This window comes from Xiphias gladius, chromosome 13, assembly GCF_016859285.1.
Source record: "Xiphias gladius isolate SHS-SW01 ecotype Sanya breed wild chromosome 13, ASM1685928v1, whole genome shotgun sequence".
Classification (NCBI taxonomy): Eukaryota; Metazoa; Chordata; class Actinopteri; order Istiophoriformes; family Xiphiidae; genus Xiphias; species Xiphias gladius.
Genome location: NC_053412.1, coordinates 13,027,571 through 13,054,819, shown reverse-complemented (window position 1 = coordinate 13,054,819; position 27,249 = coordinate 13,027,571). Strand labels below are relative to the sequence as shown.

The window sequence follows — 27,249 nt, the reverse complement described above, 5'->3', positions numbered from 1 at the left end:
CAGACCCTTGGAGGAAGCAAAGCACAGTCCCGTCTCACACCTGTGACTATGGCTAATCAATCATGACAGCTGCATGTGCACACCCTGTGGGTTGCCACAGTAACAGACAAGTGGCTCGAGAACAGAATATTGATTGGGTGTCTTTATTTTATTTCTCCCTTTTAACTCCCCTCCAACAGGAATCTATCTGTCGTATTAAAAGTTATAAAGTACAACTATCGTGTCTAATCCTCCTCCACATCCTTGTGAAAGTTTAAGAACAACAGAGTACTCTGGAAAACAAAATGCCACAACTATAAGTACTACTGATGATGATGATGATGATGCACTGATTGAGCAAGAGACTGGGGGTTAGATTTTTGAAGATGTCCAGCGTGAGTATTTGATGTTTACAGATGAAGATACACGTTCCTTTTTGCATGTGCATGCGTGTGTAAACGTGCGGTAAAAGCCTCCCAGTCTGACATCCTGTTTCCCAAGTAACTGAGTTAACAGGTTGAGTTGTCACTAGTAACACAATAAGAGTAGTTCTTGCAGTTTTGTACACAAGGAAGGTGGTTGCCAGTGTGCCCCAGGTGTGTCACAAGTCCTGGGAATAAACCAGTAATACCCCTACCCATCTCTCAACCCCTCCCCTGGACGGGCCTGCTGACATCAGGGCTGCCAGTTCAAATACCCATCAGTCTCAGCTCTCACACTTTTGTTGACTGCGCCAAGGACAGTAATCTCCTGACTGCGAGCTTCAGCCCGATTGCGACAGTTTTTGGCTCAAATCCAGTGTAGAGTATTCCCTACAGTTCTTGGGAACTGAGCCTTTAAAAGGTCCCCCCCACCCCCACCCCCAAACCCCCCACCCCTGAAAACCTACCATTGTCACCCCTCTGAATACCTCTCCTAGCATGTAACTGTAGGGTTTCCAGCTTGAATCTGACCTAGTAGTACTCCTCATAGTTCTTCGGGTTGAGGCAGTACAGGATTCCCCCACCAAAGGAGAAGATGGTTCCCCCCCAGGCCAGGCCATAGCCCCAGTTGAACTCATGGTAGATTCTTTGGTTGATGCTCTCGATGAACTTGATGGGGTAGAGGACCAGGCTGCAGGCCTGGAGCACAACTGGAAGAGACATAGATATGGTAACTACAAGGCAAAGTATCATTCCGTAAAACCAGAAAAAATATTTGTGTTAATGGTGTCCCGCTGATGTCATTGTGAGATGCACGTGCATGCAGGGAGTAGAAAATATACCAGAATGACTGAGAGTTTATGGGGAGATCAACATGAAGAATTGTTTCTATTGCATAAACTGCACCAATTACAAAAGTAAGGGACAGAAAGGAAACCTCCGTTGATAGTTTTGCACAGAAATGGGTGAGGAAAAAGCCAGATTTAAGGTAAGAAGGCTCACAATGTTACTGCAGTTTCATGAATATTGCAAATGTTTGCCAGGCTCTGTGTCCAATGCTTTGCTAAAGGTGACAGGTTGATGTGTTTGAATGGAAAAGGCATCACAGTATTATGCTTGTAATATTGATGGTCTGGGACACTCACAGGTCATTTCTCACTATGAGCCAGACATTCATATTAATATAACATGGGCAACACAGTGTCCAGTTCCAGTTCCAGTTATGTACTACTAAACAGCAACGGCAAATCCGTTTTGCAGGAAATATTATTTCAACCAGATTATTTCTATTTTCTATTAACATAATGAGGCAATGTTGCTAATTTACTAATTTGGCAAGTCCCAAATACTTTGATACTGTACCTATCAGTAAAATGTTCACAGAAGATGCATTTGTTTTCTGCCAGCATATCAGATCATGTGGTACAATTATTAAACGGTTTTATGTTGAGGTTTAGACTCTCACAGCACTTGGTTGAGGTTCGGGAAAGATCCTGGTCTGGTTTAATACAGAAAAAGTTCACAATGACTTCAGACACAACCTGTTTACTTACATTTAACCAAAACAACGATCTTTCCCGAACCATAACCAATGTGTGTTATTTTCACCAACACCAAAGTGTTGTGAAAATGTCCATATATTGGCTATCATGACATTGTGGCGATGTGCATTCTACATCCTGCTGTGTGTACTTCCACAACTGTAAATGGGAAACCTGTCCATAGTCGCCAATGAAACTAGAGTTTATAGAGCATGTGGGAAATGAACTACATGATGAGGCAGGAAGATCATTTAAAGAAGACTGTAATCAGTATCTATATTTAATATAGCTATTACAAAAAGATACCAGCCTGGGTGCCTACTGAACGAGACAGGAGGGTTTAAATCATCATTATCAATTGTAGAACAACAGTGATAATAGTACAAACATGAGTCAACGTGGAAGAAACGTTGCAGTATTCCAAGCTTCAAAATGGTGTTTTTCACAGTAGGGTGTCAATATTTTATTTTTTTAATGAAAAAGTACATCCTGTACAAACTTCCTCTGATATAAAATGGGTCCCCTGTAAAGTTTAATGAGTTTGATTTCAGGGGCTTTAGTCACATAGACTTTTTTGTGTTTACATTTTCTAGCAGTCATGTACAAATCAGTTTAGTGATGCTAGAAAAACAGCAGAAATTAGCATCAACTGGGTCGAGCAGAGAACTGCATGCCCTGAGGGAGAGTCATTTAGCTTAATTTCATTTAGCATGTTTTAGAAAAACAAAATAAATCAAACTCGATCAGACAAGAAAGAAAGATAGGGAATGATGGTGGAGAAAAGGAAGTAAGAGGAGAGAGGAAATAATAAAGATGAGCAATGAGACAAGAGAAGGATCATTGTTAGACTAAAGGGTCAAGTTGAGGATGGGAAGGAGGGATAAAGGGAGATGAGAGGACAGAGGGAGGGGAAAAGGGGGTGGGCAAAGAGGTAGATGTTTAAAAAGGGAGGAGGGAGAGATGGATGGCAGTGCAACAAGGGAGGTCACATCAATCCTTATTTCTTCAACAGGAATTCGTCTTGCGGGAACATAAAGAAGCTTGGGCACTTCCCTGAATGAAAAATATAAGCTACACGGTGTGCATAATTTCCAAAAAACACGCAAATATTGACACAGATGGTGTCAAAAACAAGTCTTAAAGATGTAGTTGGTTGTTTAGAAGTGTGTATGTGATCCATCATTCAATGAAGGTCTCTTTATAGTCTACCCAAAAACACTCTGCCACTGCTTTCAGCTTTTAGGATATCATCTGGAGAGGTTGTTTAGGCCCCATCCTGGCAGAGCAAGTTGATTTTGACAGCTATTGTTTTAGTGTTTTCTGTTTGTTTGTATAAGTATTCATAGATTACTGATCTCTGTTTCCTCGGTTTATTTTTCCTTTAAGTATTTATTATTGGACCAAAACAGTGCATTTGGACTTTTTGTAAAGTAAATAATTAATGAGTAATGATGATTAAGGAGTGTGTGGGCACATTTAGTTTGGTTTGATCCTGTGGTGCTGAAAATGACAGCCTAATCCAGTTTTAACAACATGTTCTTTACATGTTCTTTATGGTAAGATCAGTCCCACGAGATATAATAATTATAAATATTTTTTCAGGAAGTTTTCCAACCTACTCATTTACACTTGCATTGCTAATATTTTAAAGTTACTTGTATTGTTAATATTTAAAAGCCACATGTCTCTAATTTTTAACTGTGACTGCAGTGTCTTTCAAATTCATCTATTGGCATACATTTTTTTTGTAGAAAAATTCAATCCCATTGAAATTTAGTATTAGTTCATTGCTGTCTGGCACCGTGCCTTTTTTTTATACTACCACTAGGTGGCACAAAGTTGAAAACTTTCAAATTAACACATAGCAGCTTTAACATCGCAAACTTCTGCCTTTCTACAGGCTAAAGGCGTATTCGCAATACAGCGGGGAAAAAAAAGGGTCTTCCGCTGCATGTTCCAAATTGGTTGGTATTTACTAATCCAGAACTCCTAACTTAAACGGTGACACCTTAGCTACAATGCTAATATTGCTAACAGTAGATCACTGTGTTTCAGAGACTCAAACAGCATTTTTGTAGCAAACCTGGTAGCTGCAGCTACAGTTCTGGAAATTCAGAAACACTTTCTTTTTTCGTCCATCTTTCAATCTAAGCAGTGGCCAAGAGCAGATGTCTGCATCCACTGCCACTGCTGTGTTGAAGGTGTTCTTAACAACAGTGAAAGGAGAAGCAGAGGATGTTTGGGTTGATCAAGGATCGGAAGTTGGCACCCCTGACAGATGAAGGAAGTAAATAAGGAAACTATTCGGTGTCAAAACACTAGCGCAAAATTGGTTCAGGAAAAAACATAACATTAATGTACCCAGCCAGAATTACTTGCTTGTTTATGATTATAAATAAACTTGCAATCAATGAGTTCCGTATTGTAATCAGATGAAACACATTATTTAATAAATATAAAGAAACACTTGAAATACTAAAAGTAGAATTTCGGTCATGAAGAAGAAACATACAACACTTTTTTTTTTTTTTAATTTTAGAAAAATATGTGTCCCAGCAGACCTTCTAATGGCCAGCCAATGACGGGATTTGCTCTGTCCTTGTTTTTCTGGAACTTACGCCCACAGTTAGACAGGCTGAGGCAGTGGGAAGGAATATCTGGCACACCTTTAGAATGGTTCTCCTCATTCCTGTGAAATACTCCCTCCTGCTAAGTATGGTGTCCCACAGGGGTCAGTTTTGGGACCAATTTTATTTTCCTTGTACAAGCTTCCCCTTGGACAAATTATTAATAGACATGGTATTTCCTTTCATTGCTATGCCGATGACACACAGGTTTACCTGCCTTTTAGAGCCACTGATCCTGGAGGGTGGAGTACGCTACATGATGCCTTTGTGATGTCAAAAGCTGGATGGCACAAAATGTTCTTCAACTTAACTCAAGCAAAACAGAGATATTGTAATTGGTTCCCAGCACATAGCTAAAAAAATCCTGACATCTGCAGGTCCCTTGTTGGAACACATGAAGCCTGCTGCAAAGAATCTTAGCGTTTGGTTTGACAGCAACTTAAGTTTTGAGCAGCACACACAAGCACTTGTGCAGTCTTGTTTTTATCCTCTAAGAAATATCTCCAGAGTACGATCTATTTTATCTTTTAAAGACACAGAGTCTATTTTACATGCTTTTATGCCCTCATGCCTTGATTACTGCAGCAGCGTCTTCACCTGACTCAACCAAAAATCTATTAATAGGCTCCAGGCTGTACAGAACTCAGCCCCTAGACTTCTAACAAGATCTAAGAGAAGTGACCACAGGATGCCTGTTTTAGCCTTTTTGTACTGGCTTCCATTATGTTATAGAATTGATTTAAAGATCTTACTATTGCTTTTTAAAAATCTTCAGGGCTTTGCTCCATCTTATATATCTGAAATCTTAGTTGCATATGAACCAGTTTGTAGCCTGAGATCCTCAGGCAGAGGTCTTTTAGTTGTTCCCGAGGCAAGGCTGAAAACTAGAGGGGACAGAGCATTTGCAGTCAGAGCCCCGAAGCTCTGGAAAGAGCTGCCTGAGGAAATCAGGTCATTGGAATCAGTGACTTCTTTTAAATCTCTTCTTAAAATATACTTTTATCGAAGAGGTTTTCTGCTTTTACTTAAATTTACTGACTGCCCAGATTTGACTGCCCACTTGATTCTTTTAAATATTCAATTTATATATTTATTTTAATTTTATTGATTTTATTATTATTTTTATAAATTTTTATCAATTGCCCTTTTTGCTAGTGACACTGACATTCTCTTACTGTAATTGTCTCTATGATCTGCTTGTTTTAACTCTGTTGATGTGTATGACCTGCTTGTTTTAATTTGTGCTCTTTAAATAAAGATTATTATTTTATTATTATTATTTAAATGGAATCTTGATTACTATATTTTCAGGTTCTATAGAACCTCATAGACAGATTTCCTGGCAAAAGCTGTTCAAAAGTAAAATCTTTACATACAGTATATGACAGTGTTACCGTGCAGGTTAACAATTGAGATCCCACTGCATTAATAGTGACGTTAACATGGAATACTTAATAGAGTTGCAAAGTGAGGAGTTAGTTTGGGCATCCAGGGATCTGGAAGCAGACGGCAAGTTTCCTTTTCCCCAAAGACAACATTAGGTGACTGGCAGTTGGAGCACTTCCAAGGCTCAGACAGACATGAAACTCTCCTGGCTGCATCATCAGTAAAAGAGATAAGCAACTGCATTAGAAAAAATCTGGTTCTTTGATAAAAAAAAAAAAAGTCAAAAGTACAAGTCAGTGTGCATATAAAACTTAAAGGGAAGATAAATACAACACCCACAGTGCATTTCGGTATGAAACATCCAATCACCAGGCTTAAAGAGTAATTTCGTACCAGACTGAAAAGCAGTGTTTTACTGCACTGTGATTCAAAGTCTGAGTCAGTTGTACCTATCAGCAATGCTGGGTATGGTTAGGGGTCTGCTCAGTTGTACCCGTAACCAGGCCATAAGTGATGTGATGGTGTACTGAAACACCCACAGGTACACTTGTCCGCTACTACAGGAAGTTGAGAAGTTAACCACTGAAGATTTTCAGCTGTTCTTAAGATGCTCTTTACAATTTTGTTGCATGTGCCACTGATGGTGAGTGGGAGCTAAAGTCCATCCTTTCAGAAACCCTATAATAGATTTGCTTTAAATCAGGTCACTTTCCAGTTATGGGTCAATTTTATGGCAGAGTGTTATATGGAAGATTGTAAATGCCTAAATGAAAACAACTCAAACACAGCAATAAAGGGAAATACAGTATACATTGTTATTTGTGTTTGCTTTTTATGGATGCATTTATTGTGCCATAATTAAATGAAAAACATGTTAAATTGTAATTGTTTTATTTTTTTGTCTTTAATAACTGAATGAATTGTTTTTCAATGTGACACGAATTTTCCATGCAAAGTGAAGAGGTGTATTACATTTCAATGTTGTCCAGCAGTGGGCAGCATAGACACGCCAATAATAGCTAACTTCTCAAATCACCGCTTTTGGGGCGGGACCATGGGCAGAGCTTACTGGCAGTGACACAGCAGATGTTAAGTTCTCAAGGCTCGGGAGTGGTGGAGTCATGTCACGTGACCAATCATATTCGTCACGACCGTGCGGCCAGTCTGCATCACACTCTCAATTTACTTTACTTCGTAGTATTGCTCCCCTTTCAGTTATGTTGCTGGACTTTGCTGATCTTTTGAAATATGATCCTTTTAACGTTACATAGCTGTCACTGACTGTGTGGGATCTGGTATTATTACACTCATGTAAACTAGCTACATCTGATACTAGAAGTGCTGTGATTTGTGCCTCTGACTGGACTCTTTTATATACTGTATGGAGCTGAGGCTTAGTATTTTAAGCCACCTCTCATGCCAAACCTGTTGGAAAAAGACATGATTTCTCAGAAACCATTGTTATCATCATTGTAGCATTGTTACAATACACAGTGGTCTCCTGCGTTTCTATATTAAAGCCATGGAAGATCTAATTAAAGAAAAAACTTTGACAAGGAATTTGCACTGGGGAAAAATACAGCCGGACAAAGTGGCACTTCCTGCTACGCTCTACGTGTACTCAAGCTGTAAATGTCACAGTGTCTGTTTGCTGAGGATAAAGAGAAAAAGCTTCTCAGTCACTACAGCATGTAAAATTAGTCTATTTGAACAGGTCAAATGTCATTCCAGACATAATAAGGTTGTTTAATTCCAATCCTTTCATGAATTTTCCTTCTTCATACGTACTTTGAAAGCATTTTTCAGGATAAGAAGACTTCCACTTCAGTTTCCCAATTATTCTGACAGCTGAGAATGGGGAAAATGTGGAAACTTCACAGTTGTCCAACTTGAGATTGGACTGACTGGGGAAATTAAACGGACAGGCGTGACGCCCTGCTGTGATCCTGCCGGGCCCGAATCCTAAAAATAGGATTTTCTCTAAATGAGTTTGAGGGAGAGAGGAGTTGTTGTGTGTGTGTGTGTGTGTGTGTGTGTGTGTGTGAGTGTCAATGTGAGAATGTGTGTGTTTGTGCAGTCTGTGTGCCTATTTAATCAGTAAGTAAGGATTATCATTTAAATGCATGTCAGTTTTCAATGTGATTACCCCGCAACCTTCCAGTTACCTTGTCTAAATTGGCTAATTAAGTAATCTTATTTTGTGTGAGTGTGTCTGTGCCATTAAGTATGTGTATTTTAGTGCATAATGAGTGAGTGGCCTTCAACCCAGCACTGGTGTGACTGTGTACGGACTACAGTTCATGTGTATGTGTGCACTGACCTGCAGCGAAGAGCATGAGGGCGACGGGTGCGTAAAATCGCCGTCTCGTGCCGATGCACACGGCAACCAGAGCGACCAGGAATGACATCAGCACCAGGGCTCCACCCCCTAGCAACAGGGCCAGCGTAGCAACTTGCCAGTCTGGGAAGGGAAGGAGGGAGGAGAGCGGGGCAGAAAGGGAGGAGAAGGAAGGTGGATGGAAAAAGTGGTTAAGAGACGTAGAAAGAAAAAACAAAGTCACCCGACAAATGCAACGTTCAAGAAATAGTTGCATAAAAATAAACATTTAGAGAACATTCATGAATAAATGCAATATAGCGAATGCATACCTGCACTAAAAATGAAATGCACAAGACCTTGAGGGTGGCCTGGGAGGAGAGACAGAGCCACAGGAGACATATTATTTTATTTGACATTTAATATACGGTATTACTGCCTTTATTTCCATAAAGTATGTTGATCGTGTGGAGAAGGAGGAAGGCAGTGGGGGGAGAAGGAAGGAAGTCACAAGAGAGGAAGGAATCAAGGAGAAAAGGCAGTGTGGTGAAAGGAAGGAAGTGAAGACAGAGGGAGGGAAGGTAACAGAGAACTCAAGTACATGGAAGAAAGAAAAGAATGGAAGGTGGAAGGAAAGAGAGAAGGAGGATGGGGTGAATCAAGGGATATAAAAGGAAAAAGACAAGCAAAGAGGAGAGGGAGGGATAGATGGAGGCAGGTAAAAGGAAGGGAGAAAGAATGAAAAATGGCAATGAAAATAAAGAGAGCAAGGACATATACTACTGTATATATACAGAACACACTATTATACAGTATATGTATATACTGTACTATATGTATACAGAAGACAAGGGAAGGGAATAAAGAAGCAAGGGGGATGAGAGAAGGAAAGAATAAGTGGAATGGAAAGATGGAAGGAAAAAGATATAGGGTGACTGGAAAGAGAGAAAGAGGGTAGTATGAATCCAAGAATATAGAAGGAAAGCCCCAAGGAAAGAAAGAAAAAGATGAAGGGAAGTAGGAGAGATGAAGATGAGAACAGGATGGACAATGTTACGAAAAAGTAAGAAAAGTGTGTTTAAAAAAGGAAGGCAATACAGTTAATGAAAAAGAAAGCAAGGAAAGATAGTGAAGGTTGAATGAGGAAATAAAGGAATGACGAAGAAAGCAAGGGAATGAAGTTCAGGAAGCGTGGACAGGTAGAAGAGAGTAAAGAAGGAGGAGGGAAAGAAAGGAAAAGGAATCAAAGATGGAAGAAATCTGTGAACGAGGGAAGGAAAATACAGGGGGAAAATGGTAGGACCTGTAGGGAAAGGTCGAAGTTAGGCAGATGGAGGGAAGAAAACAACCCAAGGTAAAAGGAAGAGTGAAATAGGATGGAATGAATCAAACTTTAGAAGGAAAGACGCAAGGAAAGAGGAGATGAAGAAGAGGAGATGGAGGAAGGTAGGCGGATGACTAAGTTAAGAAAAAGGGAGAATGAATGAAATAAAGGCAATGAAAAGAAGAAAGGGCAGAATGGGAAGAAAAGAAGGAATAAAGAATAAACAGGCTGAGGAAGGAAGGAAGATAGGGAAGGAAAGAAGGTATGAGGGACAAAAGCATGGAGAGATAGAAGAAAGGAAGGAGGGAAAACAAGGGAAGGAGAGAAGTAAGTGGGGTGACAGGCAAGGTAAGACAGGCAGATGGAAGGAAGAAAAAGATGGAAATTGAATATATGAAGGGGTAAAAGGTAAGAGCGAAGAAATAAAAGAGCAAAGGAGGAGCAAATGAGTGCACAGTGCAGCAGAAAACAAAGGGACTCGAGTAACAAAGGGGAAGTGAGGAAAAAAGGGAGAGACAAGTTCAAGTGAGATGAAGAGAGGTTTGGTGGCAATGAGGCGGTAAGCATCTCAGAGAGGGTGAATGGCGATAAAAGAGGAGACACGTACAAGTGGAGAGGCACCGGCATAATGTTACAAGGACAGGGAGAGGGCAGCATGAAAAGAAATGCCAAAAGGAGGAGAAGAGCAGGAGGAGAAGGAGGAGGGGGGGTGGGGGGGCGTGAAGGGTCTGGGGACAGAGCAGCACTGAGTGAAAGTAATGAAGAGAGAAAGCACTTAGTATACCTGAGATGACAAAAAGCCTCAGCTAAAAAGCTTTGCTGGCATGTTATCAAAAATCTGTCCACATTTATATATGGGGAACACTGAGGTTTGAAGCACACTGAACTAGCATACAAACACACACACACACACACACACAAACAGACACTCTCATACACACGGACTGTGCGGACTTCGCCAGCTAGAGCACAGTCAACGTTTGTTGCATTGGCTCTTTGGGCCAAATAAACAGGGACTTCACAAATGGTCCAGCAGTCCAATTTTTTGCACCTAACAAAAGATGAAAAATGCTTTTCAGGAGCTTTCTGAGCACGCTTTTAAGCCCGGGTCACACCAGTGAGTGGCACGGCAAAATTCAAATGTGCCCCTTCGTGAGATATGTGGTTGTAGAAGACCGGTGACGTAGTAACTACTCAGATGGCCCCGCTGGTGAACTGCCGTAGCGGGTGAAATAGCCGCTAACACGCTCGCCAGCTCGGAGCATGCTAGTGCTAGTCAGTCGCAATAGTTCTCAAAGCTTTTTTTTTTTAAATTATTATTTTCTGTGTACCGTGTTTTTAAAAAGCTTTATGAGGTATCTAGCTGACAAGCTAACCATCAGTTATCATGATCATTAGCACTAGTTCATGAGCAGTAAGTTATCGTGGCTAATGTTAGCAAACTTAAGATACTGTTGTGTAACTGTGATGTAACTCATCTCTGGGCTCTCTTGTTCCCATCGTCCGACCTACCACCCCCCCCCAGTACAGCCACCTGTCATAATCCACCAGATGCGCCAGATGTCCCGGCGACTTTCTTCCTGCCTCCATATCCACCTGCTCACCTGTTTTCCATTTTCCAATCACTGGACCTTCCCCGCCCATCTACACACCTGCTCCTCTTCTCCCTCAGCTGCCCTCCTGTATTCATACCAACCCTTTTTCCCTAGTCAGCTGTCAGTCCGTCTGCTAACGTCTCTTTGAGTTTCCCGTTGTTCTGCTCATACTGCGGCCTCCCGTTCCCGCTACCGGTGTGTAGTTAGCTGTTGTCTGTACCTGTCTGCCTGCCCAGCTGTTTTGTAAGCCTGGTCTTCATCATTTAATCTGCTAAAGCCTGCCTGTGTGTCTGCACTGGGTCCTGCCCGCCTTTGCTCCTACCACCAGCTGTGACACTCCATTCTGTGGACTCTCCAGCTCTATGTTTCCTCAAAGGTCAGCACCATCAATATGGCTTGTTATTGGTCAATGGTGAGACTGCATCTTGAACTCGCTATGAAAAATTCATGTGGATTTTTTTTTTTTTTTTTTTTGCTTTTGTTACCGGGCCTTTAGGGGCAGGACACACACCTTGACATTTAATCCATCTGGGCACAGAGGGAGAAAAGATTTGACCATTTCTGCAAGCTTTTTATTTCACCGGTCTCCCTTCACACTGTGAGCAGATGGAATGCTGTCAAACTGGCCGGGCTCAGGCATGATGCTGTGAAACCTATTTCTGTACGACACCGCAAAACCAGAAAGTGATAGAGAGATATAGAGATAGATATAGATTTTTTTTTTTTTTTCTTACTTCAAGTTCTGGATAAAACATCAATGAACTGCAGCTGTCAGTGCAGATGCAAAGCCACCAGTAGAGAGCATTGACAGCGTACTACAGAACGATTAAAGTGAACTAATTTTCTATCTTACAGCTATGCATGTTGTGTAAATACAGGCCATGCCTAAATTTGCTGCTCTAGTGTGGTAAAAGTGCTTATGAATGATGGACGGCGGAGGAGAGATAGATAAGGAGAGATGACAGATTTAGAGGGAGAGACATAGAGTGAGTTGAAAGATGATACAGGGGTGGACAGTGACAGGCAGAGAAAAGAGGAGAAAATTAAAGATGAGAGAGGAGAAAGTGGGAAGGAGAGAAGAGAAAGTGACAGAGAGCAGAAAGAAGAGAGGAGAGATGAGTAAGAAGATAGACATCTTGTACGATCGCCTTGTCGTAAAGGCAAAGCAACTCAAAAAGAGTATTTTCAGTTTGAATGATGCTGCTGATGAACAAGGTAGTTCTACGTGAAAACCAAATCAAATATTTATTTTTCAGCCTTTGAATCTGATCTGCTCATGTGCACATGTTTGCATCTGTTCGCTTCACATTTCTGGTGAAGCCCTTCAGGCAAAAAAAATTCTGAATTTCACATGACGTCGTCTCTACAAGAGCAACTATACTGAGGCAATTCTCGGATTCCCCCCGAGAGTTGCCCAAATAGTTGCCCTGTATAAGCAAAGCAACGAGATATGCTGGAGTGGAATGAGGGAAGCGAGGCAGACAGACAGACTGAGGGCGGGTGAAAAGAGAGCTCTCGGGAGGCTCAGGTGCTTTATCAGGCATTCATATTTAACTTCCCTTAAAGAACAGAGAGCCGGTTTTGCTGTTTTTGGAAGCAGCAGGAATCAAAAGCAGCATGAAACTAAAAGGCATCAAATAAGAAATCAGAATCTAAATTTTAAATTTAATTAACATTTATAAAATCTATTTAATTAAAGATTAACTTATTGACCTAGGTTGTTAGTTCAAATGGAAAGATGGAGAAACAAGAACACATTTTGTTTGTAGATACTGTTTCCCTGTGCCCCCTTGATCTCTTTGGGTTTTATGTAAAGTCTGCAACGATAAGTATTCAGCCTAAAAGGGGGTTTCCATTAAGGTCTGACATAGTTTGGCTAATAACCTTCAAACCCTTTTTTCTTTTTTCTCAACTTCATTGTTTCTTTAGGTACTGCTCTCTGACCGTGTAAGGCACTGTAGTGTAGGATGGCTCGTGTACAAAGCACAGAAATTCTGACCACTGCATGAAACGTCAGAGGGTCAGCAAAATGATTAACATCCATCCTCTAATGATTACATTTCAAATCAGTGATTAGGAAATTGACTCATCATTTAAGGACATTCCAATTTTCTTATATAATTCATTAACCTGACACTAGATAACCTATAGTTAGTCCTATTTTTTTACCCCAAAATGATTACTAATGAATTATACTGTATTCAAACATGAGACATATTGGTCATTAACTAAGTTCTTAGCAAAATTCACAAGACAAAATACAAAATCCAACACAAATAATTTGCAAGTCATGGCAAAAGCTTTGCTACCAACAGGAACTGTTCAGGTCATGTGCTAGTGCTGTATCCATATATTCTTCTGGTTATCATCTTTGAAATTAATAAGCTTTTTTTTTTTTATCCTTAAATTCAGTATTTCATTTAAGCATGTTAGTATCATCGGTAACATTTGCTAACTTGCAAAGTAGCACAGAACACAAAGTGCAGCTGAGGCTGCTGGGAACGTTAATTTTGAAGGAAACTGGTCATAAGCCAAAGTACGGAACAAATTAAAATTTTGATCTGACGATAGCACTAGCTGAATAGTTAGGAGATCACCGACGTCATCGAGATTCGGCCTCTGAGGTCGATCTGCTCACTACTACACAAATGATAGACTTTAGATCGAAGATAATTTGAGAATTGCATACATTCACAGCAGGTATTGAACTAAGACTGAGTCATGCCATCAGAGCAACTGCTAGCATCCAGAAAAACTGACATACTACACGAGATTCATGTAAAATTTTAAATATCTCAGATGGTCTTAATTCACTGATTATAGGCACAAACATGAGAGTTTTACAATACTAATTCCCAATCCAATACCAGTGCTCTTTTTTTCCATATCTAAAACTTGTTTGCCGCATTACATCTCATTGGGATCATTTTTAAACAAGGCAACACACACACACACACACACACACACACACACACACTAAAATTTGTCCCCAAAAGTAGCATATAACGGATGGACGGACGGACAGAGGCTTTAGCTGTTTAACTCTTTTGCTGTTTTTTATCATGGTGTCACACTCCATCTAGTGTTTCTGCCAGTTCCATGTTTTTATTGGCACTAACTCTTGTGTCGTTTCAGACCCAGACACTCCCCTCTGCCCGGTTTCCCTTTGTGCTCATTGTCAAGCTCTCAGAATTTTGTTTTGAATACCTGCCTGCTTGCGTATTATGCGTTTGGGTCTTGAGTTTCATGGAACTGTTTTCTTTCTTACACAAAATATGCAAAGCCTTTTCTGTTTCCTCCTCACACTTTGGCAGATTGATCAAATTGTATCACAGAAAGTGTAACACATACTGTAGGCGACAGTAGAATTTGCCACATGGACCATTATAAATTCTCCCATTCAAACATTCACAGTATAGGAAAAAGTATGTGAACCCCTAGGCTAAGGATATCGTCAAAACCTAATTGGAGTCAGGAGTTAGAAAGCCTAGGAATCCAATCCACGATTCTACCCAAAAAAATCACTGCACGGCTGAAGTTTGCCAAAGAGCACCTTGACACTCCACAACACTACTGGGAAAATATTTTTGTGGACTGAAATTAAGCTTGAATTGTTTGGGAAGAACAGCCACTACGTATGGTGTAAAATGGGCACTGCATATCAACATGAAACATCATTCCAATGGTGAAGTGCAGTGAAGGCAGCATCATGATTTGGGGCTGTTTTGCTGCCTCAGGCCTTGACAGCTCACCAGTATCGAGGGGAAAATGAATCCCCAAGTTTGTCAAGGTATTTTACAGGATAATGGCACGGTGGCTGTCCGCCAGCTGAAGCTGGTGATGCAGCAGGACAATGACCCTAAACATTTACATAACATCTGAAACCCTTATAGTTCTTAATGACTGGTGGGGAGTCGAGGCATTTAACCTCTAGAGGGGCATTAACACCCTGAGGTCGATGAGGTCACATGTGAGTCACTGGTCCACTCAGCAATCATGTGAGTCATCAGGGTCACATGACTCACAGTGTGAATGGATGTTAAGTTGCCTGGGGAGGGATCTCAAGACTGCATTGTAATTGGCTTATAAGTGTCCAGTCCAGTCCACCTCCTCTGTTTACTGATGGTCGTTCCAGTTTGACGTAGACAGCTTCTTTCAAGCCTCTTCCAAACCACCGGTCTTCTTTGGCCAAAATGTGTACATCGCCGTCCTCAAATGATTTTTCTCTGGTCCTGTAGGTGGACTGCTGAGTCCTGACCAGAGGAGTTGGCTCTCCTGTGTTGTGCCACGCGCTTGTGAAGTGGTTGTTTTGTTTCCCCAAAATACAGGTCTGTGCATTCCTCACTGCGCTGAACTGCATACACTACATTGCTCTGCTTATGTCTGGGTGCTTTCGTCCTTCCATTGGACGAGCTTCTGCCTTGAGGTTTACTTGAGTGACTTGAGTGTTACTGGGCTTGAAGTACACAGGGATGCCGTGTTTGTTGAAAATCCTCCTGAGTCTTTCAGATACTCCCACAATGAAAGGAACGGCAATGTTATTTTATTTTTTGTTCTTTTCTTCTCTGTCTCTCCTGTATCTTTTTGTGGTTTTGAAAAAGGCCCAGTTTGGGAAACCACAATGCTCTTAGTGCTTCCCTGATGTGTTTTTGCTCCATCTCCTTCCCCTTTGTCCTTGTGGGCATGTTGTGAGCCCGATGGTGTAGGGTTCTGATAACCCCTAGCTTGTGCACTGGTGGGTGATGAGATTCAAAGAGTAAATATTGATCTGTGTGTGTGTGCATTCTGTATACTACGATGCTGACGCTTTTGTCATCCTCAGAGTGCACCGCACAGTCCAAGAAGGCCAGACTATTTCCTTTCACATCCTCCCGAGTGAACTTAATGTTGGTGTCCACTGCATTGATGTGTTCTGTGAAGGTTTCCCCTTCCTGTGTTTTGATTTTGACCCAAGTGTTATCCATGTACATAAACCAGTGGCTGGGAGCAGTTTTTGGAGATCAGGGCTCTGCTCTCTACTTCTTCCCTATAGAGGTTTGCCACTACTGGAGACACCGGCTAGCCTAAGGCATGGCTGTGCTTCTGTCTTTAGAAACCCTCATTGTAGTGGAAATTGAAATCAGGTAGTCAGGCTGAGAGGCCGGCTGTGGCTCAGTTGGTAGAGCAGGTTGTCCATTGATTGCAGAGTTGGCGGTTCAATCCAAGGCTTCTCCTGTCCCCGTGCCAAAGTTCCCTCACTTGTAAGTCACTTTGGGTAAAAGATAAAAGTGTCTGCCAAATGAGTAAATGTAGGTCAAGTATATGTATTTGTATATATACACACAACAATAAATATACACCATTTAGCCAAAACATTAAAACTGGTTACTGGTTTAAATGTCGTGGCTGATCAGTGTAGATTATAAACATTAATGAAGATTTTGATCTGGGAGGACATTGAGCAACTTCCAGGTGTCGCCGTTTGTGTGTTGTGAGCTCAAGCATATTGTGTTTGTCTATACTTGAGACTTAAGATGACAATCAGATCACATTTTACGATCAATTAATGAAGAAAACCAGGTACTTCCAAAGGGTTCCCATACTTTTTCTTGCCACTGTAAGCTAGCAGTGTTGGTGTGGTGGTCAGTCTGTCGGCCTGTCAGTCCACCACATTGGTCCAGCCTGAAATATCTCAACAACTATTGAATGGATATCCATGACATTTTGTGAGACTCATGGATCCCAGAGGACGAAAACTACTGACTTTACTGATCCCCTGACTTTTCCTTAAGCCCCACCAGCAGGTGAAAGATCACATCAAAGCACCGCTGTGCCTACAGCCCGACAGAGCTGCTAGCGTGGCTGTTTCCACGCTTCCATTAGCTGCTACATGATCAATGGTAGTCACATTTCCTGACATACTCATCACCTTTCAACATACAGGTATCATTGTCACTAACGCTTAGTTTCATTATTATTAAAGAAAATCATCACTTAATTGTCTGATCTATAAAATGTCCAAAAAAATGCTTTAGTTAGCTTAGTTTCCCAGAGACCAAAGTGATATCTTCAAATGTCTTGTTTTGTATTACCAACAGCCAAAAACCCAGTTTACAATGATGAACTGTAAAACACAGAAAAAAAAATCCTCGCATTGGTGAAGCTAGAACTGAAAACTGATGCTTGATAAATGACTTAAGCTGAAAATTAATCACTTATCAAAATCATTTGTTTTCTGTTGGTAAATTAATCGATTAATTGTTTCAGCTCTAATATAAACATTACAGCATAGAAAGAAATACATGATTATCTTCATTTTTGAGACCCTCAAAAGTCTTTTGATGGATCCTTGATTTTAACTGGTCTGAGACCCTCTGTATTTCACACATTGGATCTGAAACTATTGTTGCTTATTAATGCTTAAATTTAATAAAAGACTGCAGATGGCAGATGAAAGTTTAAAAACTGAATTAATTTAAAGAAAATTGCAAGTTAATAGCAGAGGAATTTTGTACATTTATGCCCATAGATAATTTACAATTAGTTTGTTTTAAGACTTTACAGGTTTTTCACCGCATACTGCTGCTGTGATACTGTAAGTGCTTTGAAGAAAACATGATTTGCATCCACCAAGTGGACCACCCTTTCCCCATCATGCCCCCAGAGAGCATGTGTATGTGTGTGTGTGTGTGTGTGTGTGTGTGTGTGTGTGTGTGTGTGTGTGTGTAAGTTTTGGGTTTGGCAGCTGGGGGGGGGGGTTCCTTGCTATTCCCCTGCCTGTCTGTCTCCCACAGAACTGAATGCCACATCATTTCCCATTCCTTGTTCAGCTGCTACAAATAGAATGGGTGTCTCTGGGGGCTCACTGAGAGGAGAGATGGAGTCATAGGAGAGGAGGGTGTGAGGGAGGAGGGTGTGAGGGAGGAGGGAAAGATGGAGAGAAGGAAAGGGAGGAAAGGTTTGACCCTGGAGAAAATGGAAAGGAGAGATTGGGAGGGCTAAGGAAAAAAAGATGGTGAAATTGTAAAGGAAAAATTATTAACATTAGAAATGTAACAAAGAACAACAATGAAGCCCTCAGGGAGGAGAAAGGAAGATGAAGTAGAGGAAGAAAAGAAGAAAGGAGAGGAAAGGTAATGACAAACAAAACGTAGATGAAAAAATGGGAGGAGGATTGAGAAATTGAGAAAAAGCCAATTCATTTGAGAGTACAAATGAAAGGCCAGGAGAGTAAAAGCAAGGGATTGATCGATAGGCTGATGGAGAAAGATGAGAAGGGCAGAGAGCGAGGAGTCAACGTTTATTGAGGTTTTTAGGTCTTCAGTGGTGAACGGTCTCAAATCTGTGACAACAAAGCATGGTGAATGTGTGTCAAAACAGGCCACAACACTTGCACTAAATGGGTTTCAAATCACATCTGTCCACAAAATCGAGTACATCTTTTGGCATTTATTCTTAAATGTGTAAATATTACGCATGCAAAATTGGTTAATATGCTGAAAAAAATTCCCCAATTTTTGTAATTCTTGGTAAACAAACTACACAAAATTTGAGAAAGAGAAAGCATAGTATGGTTTCCTCACTTTCAGTGATGGTTTAAGTATCTCAGGGTGTAACCAAATCCAACAAAGTCCAGGAACAATGAGTCTGGGAAAAGTGAGTCAGACACTAGTCAGTCCAGGAACAGTCAATCCTCTCGAGGTCAAGTGAATGACAAACCCATTTGTAGCAATAGCACATCTTTTGTTGTCTAATCGTCGTTGCACTGGAAGCTGTCATTTTTGGACTGAAAAAGCATCAATAAACAAATATGTTTCTTTAGCATCTTCTTAACACATTGTAAAGCGTGAAATCGGAGTTCTAAAAAAACAAAGGAAAAGAAAAAAGGGAAAGAGGATGAGGGGAAGAGCAGATGAGAAAAGGAGGAACATGGCGGGAACAACAGGAGAGATAAGTGAATGGAGGAGAAGATTAATAGGTGGATGCTGACAGGAGGAGAAAAGGGAGGGTAGAAAACGGTGACTGCAAGGCAGAAAGAGAATAAAGAGAAAAAGTAAGTTGGCTTCCGGGTGTAAGTTCTTAGGGTTCAGACACCTTTCAACAGAGTGCATTGTATGTGTGTGTGTGTGTGTGTGTGTGTGTGTGTGGGGGGGGGGGGTTGTATGTGGCAACAGTCAGGTTTACAATGTTTCAAAAGGGAATTCAAATCCAGGATTTCTTTAGGGAAATTGCTGTTAATGCTACTGTTTAGGTTTCTGTACTATCGCAACATCAAAACTCACCTAATGACAATACTCCCTCAGCCCTTTTACCGACATGAAATAAGTGACATTACTTGCTACATGTACTGTATCTGTTAAATTGATGGCTTTTTGTCATTCAGACATACACTCACCAAGCACTTTATTAGGAACACCTATCACCTGCTTATTCATTCAATCATCCAATCAGCCAATCATGTGGCAGCAGGGCAGTGCATATAATCCTGCAGATACAAGTCGGGAGCTTCAGTTAATGTTCACATCAAACATTAGAATGGGTGGGAAATGTGATCTTGGTTATTTTGACGGGCTGGTTTGAATATTTCTGAAACTGCTGATCTCCTGGGATTTTCACATGCAACAATCTCTAGAGTTTTTACTCGGAATGTTGCCAAAAACAAAAACATCCAGTGAGCAGCAGTTCTGTGGATGGAAACGTCTTGTTGATGAGAGAGGTCAGAGGAGAATGGCCAGACTGGTTGGAGCTGACAGAAATGCTACAGTAACTCAGATAACCAGTCTTTACAACTGTGGTGAGAAGAAAAGCATCTGAGAAAGAACAACACGTCCAACCTTGAGGTTGATGAGCTACAACAGCAGAAGAACACGTTGGGTTCCACTCCTGTCAGTCAAGAACAGAAATCTGAGGATTCAGTGGACACAGACTGCCCAAAACTGGACAGTTGAAGACTGGAAAAATGTAGCCTGGTCTGATGAATCTAGATTTCCGCGGAGGCAGCAGATAATAGAGTCAGAATTTTGCATCAACAGCTTGAATCCATGGACCCAACCTGCTTTGTGTCAACAGTTCAGGCTGGTGGTGGTGTAATGGTGTGGGGAATGTTTTCTTGGCCCCTTAATACCAATCAATCATGGTTTGAATGCCACAGCCTGTCTGAGTATTGTTGCTGACCATGTGAACCCCTTAAGGCCAAAGTTTACCATCTTCTAGTGGCTACTTCCAGCATGATAATGCTCCATGTCACAAAGCAAAAGTCGTCTCAAGCTGGTTTCATGAACATGACAATGAGTTCAGTGAACTTCAGTGGCCTCCAGCAGTCACCAGATCTGAACCCAGTAGAACATCTTTGGGATTTGGTAGAAGAGGAGATTGGCAGCATGAATGAGCAGTTGACAAATCTGAGGAAATGATGTGATGCAATCATGTCAACATGGAGCAGAATTTCCAAGGAAAATTTCCAACATCTTGTGAAATCGGTTCCAAGAAGAACTGAGGCTGTTTTGAGAACAAAGGGAGGAACTACCCAGGGCTAGTAATAAAGTGCTCGGTGAGTGTAATTTTTGATAGGGCTTTGGGGGTTAAATTTGTGCGTTAATAAAAACACGAAGAAAAGTGGAATCGCAAACCAGCCAACATAAACTGCAACCCAAAATTACTATCATCCAAAAATACAACAAAGAACTACAATGTGAAATATAAAGAAATGTGATTTGCATCTAAAATCCCAGCTTGTATTGTCTGTTGGGTTTTTTTTTTGGTCTGAGTTTTTAATGAGTGTACAGAATAAGTGCATAATTTAACCAATGTCTTAGCACAACAGTGCAGGACTCAAGTCACGTTTGTTTGCATTTCAGCTTTCAACAGCAGGGCAAAACAAAGTGCTACAGTCTTCCTGCTCTATTTAGCATTTATGGGCCACTATTAAACCACTGTTAATGCTCATTCGGTTGTCTGACAACAGAAAAATAATGAAATGACAGCAGTTAAACTGTTTGTATGTGTACATTAAAACATAGTATAGGTATGATGGAGACCAGGAGAGTAATGAAAGGAGGTTTAGCCAGACGAGATTGTTTGCACTGCTCAACAAATGTTGGCTGTCATCAAGAATTTTTTCTACTTCTGAACTGAGGAGAAACATGAAGAGATTTAGTGACGTCAGGTGACATTACCAACAATTGCATACGTCAAGACCACGTGGGCAGTCCGCATCGTACTCAGGATACATCCATGGATTTACTTTGTTTTGTAGTATTGTCGCTCTTTCGGTTGCGTTGCCAGACTTTGCTGATCTCCTGAAATATGATCCTGGTAACGTTACATAGCTGTCACTGACTGTGTGGGATCTGATATTATTATACTCATGTAAACTAGGTACATCTGACACTAGAAGTGCCTCCTTTACCTTGTTTCTATTGTCCTTTATTATATGGTTCTACCTATCTTTTCTCTATGGGGTGCCTGTATGTGGCAACAGTTGGGTTTACAATGCTAGAATAATATATAATAAGTCACTACTATAGACAGTACATTATATGTACATATTTCAAATATTTGTATAATTATTACAATTATTAGGGACATAGGATATTGACAGATGAAGCGTTACATTTCCATCTTTCTGTTTCCTGTCAGAAACATTGGTTTAAGTGTCACAAAATGGAAAGTTATAACTACAGAGATGCAGCACAGGATTCCTGTGTCTGGTGAGACTGCAGGGCCTCTGGTTAGGAAAATATTGTAACGTGGAATGCTGTGACATGATATATTAATATTGTCATGTTGTTTTAATGCAATAATGAATGCTACTGGACTTAAAGTCCAGTCATCATTGTAGGAACATTTGTCATTGCTGATGTTTAATTTCTTGGATCAATTAATCCGTTTTTTTGGCGAGATTGACAGATACAAACACGGGGACGTTGGAGTCACCGCCTCCGCCATGAGCGCAAAGCAGATGTGGACTGCCCGCAGGGTCATGACACAGGTGCTGTTTGGTCGTGTGACATGACGTCACTATTCCCAAGTCTTGGGGACTAACATCTACCATTAGGCATTTCAGTGTTGTTGAAGATCTTAACCAAAAGAAAATGAAAACACATAGTGTTAAACACCTCTTCCCTAGCTATGGACCTGACACCCCAGGTCTAGTGGTTGGTTCCTGGATGGTGGGCCTGATAATGGAGGACTTAAGTGATGAGTGACGAGATGGGAGGGTTTGAATTGAATCTGTTGTCAGACAGGGAGCCAGTGAAGGTACTTATTTTGCGTCCCCTGCGACATTCCCATCAGCTGTTCAGTGTGGTTAGCGCTCATTTGGAAATGTTAGCATGCCAACACAGTAAACATTATGCCTGCTAAACATATGCATGTTAGCATTGTCGTTGTGAACATGTTAGAATGCTGACGTTAGCAGAAAGCTCATGCAATACAGTGCAATGAGATCCCTCCTTTATGACTTTGTTTTTTCCATCTCACTTCCATTAATTAGAAGCTATGCTGTGGATGTCGTGAGATAAAGATTCTCTTACTCTAACTGAGGTATTACATGATCACAGAACACAGCTGTGTCTGCATACATTACAGGATTCTTTAATGCTTATTGCTGGAGACAAGGGAAGTTTCACAGTTTGTGTGGAACTTGTGGATGCTCCGTCATCAGTGTAACCCTTAGGTTTATACCTCAGGTCTTTAGAAACCTGGGACCATTTTACTCCCAGTCTAATTACTTCATTTTAGTTAAATACGCCTTCAAGTTCCTATTTTTTAATGATTTTCACCGTTAAACATCTTGGTTTTTCTAATGTTTTTTTTCCCCCCTAAACTTTATAGGTGTTTACAGAGCTAAGGCATGTAGGAGTGTCTTTTTTTCCATGGTATGCAGGTAGAAGGTAATAGCAAGTACTGTTGTGTTTTCCTGTTTGGACACAGAAATAAAATGGGGGGAGGGGTAAATACAGTGCACGATATAGTAAAAAGGGAGTGATTTCGGACACCGCCCCAATCACTGAGTAACTAAAGTATATCATGTATAACAGTACATAAAAAATAAAAAATAACTATATGTCATATATAATATGTTAAAGATATTAATAACTTTTGAAAATAACACTTTTTGGCATCTGTAAGTGATGTAATCGGTGTTACATAGATAACAGGTCTCTAAAGACCCTAGGTATGTATAGATGTTTGGCAAAACACCCGTGCACCACGGATTAAATGCTGTAAATAATGTGCAACCTTTTCATAATATGTCAAAAAAAAAGACAATTAGCCAAGCCTGGGTAAAGGTGGTACTATAAAAGCTGTTACTCTAAGGCTGTTGCTATTTTATAGTTTATATTTAAATTTATTAAAAATCACATTTCGACTGGCATTGTTTTTTTTTATTTTTATGCATTGTTCTTGAGTACTTGTGATAAGAAGGATGACTTTAAATGCATGATATATTGCAGAATTCTTAAGGCCTGCTGATCTGCTAATCCTGCCGATTCCACCCGAATGAATTACAAACCTCCACCAAATTTCACCATTTTTAAAAGCAAGTGTGACCAGGCCATAAAGGCATATATAAAAAAAAGAACCCAGTTTGGGCTGCTGACCTTTCCCTATTAGTCTTTTTGAACTCTATGGTGGCCAAGCAGGTTCAAGCATCCCCTTGCTGAATTTCCCATGTGCAAGCCAATGTATATCTGCGAACTCCAGCAGGAGCTTACGCCGTATCAGCCTCGCCTTCTGAAGCAAAGACGGTAAAAAGACAACTTTCTTGCAGCAATTGATTCAGTTTCACATTACTACAACAAGCGAATCGTCACAATAAATGACAAGGATGAGCTAAGTTAACAGAAACTGCTGTTTTTGGTCTTTCTCTGTCTCTGGAACAAGCATAGGGAGCTGGCACAAACAGGGAGTGATTATTATTTTATTTTTTTTAAGATCAATGTGTGTGCATCTCTAAGGCTCGCACATTTACGCGCACGCCAAGACATCTAATCAGGGAGTCCCGGTCTGGAGTCTGGATGTGTGTGCATGTATGTGACAAGGACAGAAAGAAAGGAGTGGCCGAATGACGCGGTCACAAAGTGTATGTGTGTCTGTGGGCTTGTTTTACTATAATAATGGGGTCCGAAAGCCCACTATACTTGTGGGGTCTGACTACTTTGTGGGGATGAAAATTCTGGACCCCAGAAGTTTAAATGGCTGTTTGAGGGTTAAGACCTGGTTTTAGGGTTTATGTTAGAATCAGGTAAGAGGGTAAGAGGCTAGGGGAATGCGTTATGTCAATGCTGGGTCCCCACAAATATAGTAAAACAAGGATGTGTGTGTGTGTGTGTGTGTGTGTGTGTGTGTGTGTGTGTGTGTGTGTGTGTGTGTGTGTGTGTGTGTGTGTGTGTGTGTGTGTGTGTGTGTGTGTGTGTGTGTGTGTCTAGGTCCTAGGAGAGAAGGTGCAGACATGCAACAACAGAGAAATCAGAGTGTGACATGAAATATTCAGCTGGGCTTCAGAGAAGACTGTCCAGAAATAGGTCTGCTCAACGTGGTAGCTTCTTATTGGCACAAACACACACACACACACGTACGCCCCAATTTACACACTGACATACAAACACGCGGGCTCCCCTTCTATCACAAATATGTACACACAGGGAGACACAGTCATTCACTTGCACCCTGGATACGTGCGCACACTGCGCAGTTGCTACAAATGTACACAAGCAGTAACACACACACACACACACACACACAATCACGAGCCCACCCTACTCACAGAGAGGGACTTATGGACTGGTCACACATCAGCTCTTCAGGTAGACAGAGTGAGCGTGCGTGCGTGCGTGTGTATGTGAGTGACCAAAAGTAGTTGTGTGTGTGTGCGTGTAACAAAGAGATACAAGAAGATAGATAGATATATTCCCTTTTAATGTCCTCATATGTAATTAGCACTAGCCACCTCCCGGTGTCACCAGTATCAGTGGTGGTAAATAAATAAAGCCACTTTTGCCTCAATTAAACGAATGCTCATGAAATGTGTTTCCCTGGAAACCGATCCAACATCCACGACTGACCCCTCCTCCCCTGCCCTAAAACTGCAAGACCTCTCCTGGGCACAACAGCAGGGCCGTCTTCTAGACAACAAAAGAAGGGGGAGGATGATATAAAACAAAAAAACCAAGACATGATGTGCTCCGTATCAAGCACTGAGCCAGCGCCCCCCCCTTCCTTCTCCTGTGCTAAAAAAAACGAATTCATTAGGTGCAGGTGAGTGGCAACATCCAGCAGAGCTGAAGCGCTCCGCCGTGAAGGTGGTGGCAGCTTTGCAGCATTAATAATTTAGACGGTGACCGTTATGAAGTAGCGAGAACAATCTGAAAATGAACAGCATCGCTCCTGGGCAACATTTATTTTTCTGTTATGTCTTTATTGCCCTAAACTGGCCCGGGAGAATGTCCGGGTGTGTGAACATTTCTTTAGTGTAGAGTCTCACAAATGGGAGATAAGTCATAATCATCCACTATCAGACATTATAACGTACATGGAGAAATGTTTTTAATCTTTAATTTGTAACATAAATTACATCCAAACTAAAATTCAATTACACATACATTTTATTCTATACATTTTAGGGCTGTAACTAACTATTATATGTGCCAATTATTTTTTTCAATTCATGGTTTGGTTCATATGTCAGAGAACAGTGAAAAAAGGCCATGCTGACATATTAAAAGGATTTGTTTTGTTCACCCATCAGTCCAAAGCCCTATGATATGCCGTTAAATATGAATTAATGAATAATAACCAATCTATTGTGAAAATTGTTCGATTCATCTCTGTCTGATTAATCCCCCGATCGTTGCGTCTCCCACGCGTTTATACATGGACTTCTGCAGCCCAGTGGTGGTGGTTCACCTGTTTGTGGACAAGCCCTCACCTATTCCCTGCCGCTCATTCATCCAGCTCCATGTGCCCCCCTCCCCCCCCTCCACCCGAGAGACCTGTGGCGGTCGGCGACTTGTGCGGCCATTAACGTCAGGTTTAGTGCGTGTTCTCAAAATGTCACGTTTGGAAAAAGGGGGGAGCAGGAAAACAAGGGGGAATGTGCCAGGGGGGGCTGTCGCCGGCAACGGAAGCCCTCGGTGCAGGTACAACCAGCTGCACCGGTGTTACGCTTCTATCCCCGACCCCGTTTCTCGTCGCAGTCAAAGGCGGAGATCAAAAAAAAAAAAGAAAAAAAAAGCCAAACTTATTTTGAGTGGGATTCCGTTTGAAGTTGCACCCCAGCCCTTCACTCCCCCCCCCTCCACGAGAATTAACGCGGAGGTCCCGGTGGAGTCACGGGTTTGACAGGGAGCTGTCGGGAGGAGGCTTTGAAACGGCTGGATGGATGCAGCGGGGGAGCCACGGTGCCGGCCAGGACAATGCCTCTCTATCCCTCCATCATCCCGACTCAGCTTCAGCATCATTACTTGCTGTAGAGCAGAACCACTCTGTTTCTCTAGTATTTTCAAAACTGCTGGTAAAGCACGACAGAAGAGGTGAGTACCCTCAAACAACACCGATGGAAGCGTACCCTGTCCGGTGCGCACGGGACAGGACGGATGGAGCGCTCGTTATTATCTTTAGAAGCCCATGCATTGTGACTTGTCCCCCCCCCCCAAACCCTTTCTCGTTACCTGAGCCCAGCGTGCTGCTGCACTGCCAGTTCTCGGTGCTCGCCGGCTTCCAGCAGGACTCCCACAGGGACAGGTAGTACTGGTCGTCGGCGGTCACCCACGCCGGGCTCATCACGGCTCCCACGTCCAGGCAGAGCGCCAGGAAGACGCACACCAGCCCGACCAGCTTGAGCGGCGTCAGCGGGGAGCCGCGCGCCGACTCCTCCGTCTCGGTGACCGCAGAGGACATGGCGAGGCTGGGGAGGCAAAGAGGGTTCGAAACCCAGGGAGGATGTCGATGAGTGTGTGAGAGAGAGTGTGTGTGTGTGTGAGAGAGTTTGCGTGTCTGGATGTGTGTTGATGTATGCCCTCCTCACGGTGTGTAGATGTGAGATGCGAGGGTCGGTCGGGGGAAGTGTCGGCCGA

At 41.7% G+C, this 27,249-nt stretch overlaps 1 protein-coding gene across 1 annotated transcript; it reads right to left on the bottom strand.

Moving 5' to 3' along the window:
- Positions 1 to 932: 932 nt before the first annotated feature.
- LOC120798233 (transmembrane protein 47-like) lies at positions 933 to 27,249 on the bottom strand. The gene is made up of 4 exons (XM_040142381.1): positions 27,201 to 27,249; positions 26,845 to 27,080; positions 8,276 to 8,416; positions 933 to 1,111 (listed from the first exon to the last, which is right to left on the bottom strand). The coding sequence occupies exons 2-4, from the start codon at positions 27,071 to 27,073 to the stop codon at positions 933 to 935; spliced, it is 549 nt and encodes a 182-aa protein (XP_039998315.1). The 5' UTR covers positions 27,074 to 27,080; positions 27,201 to 27,249.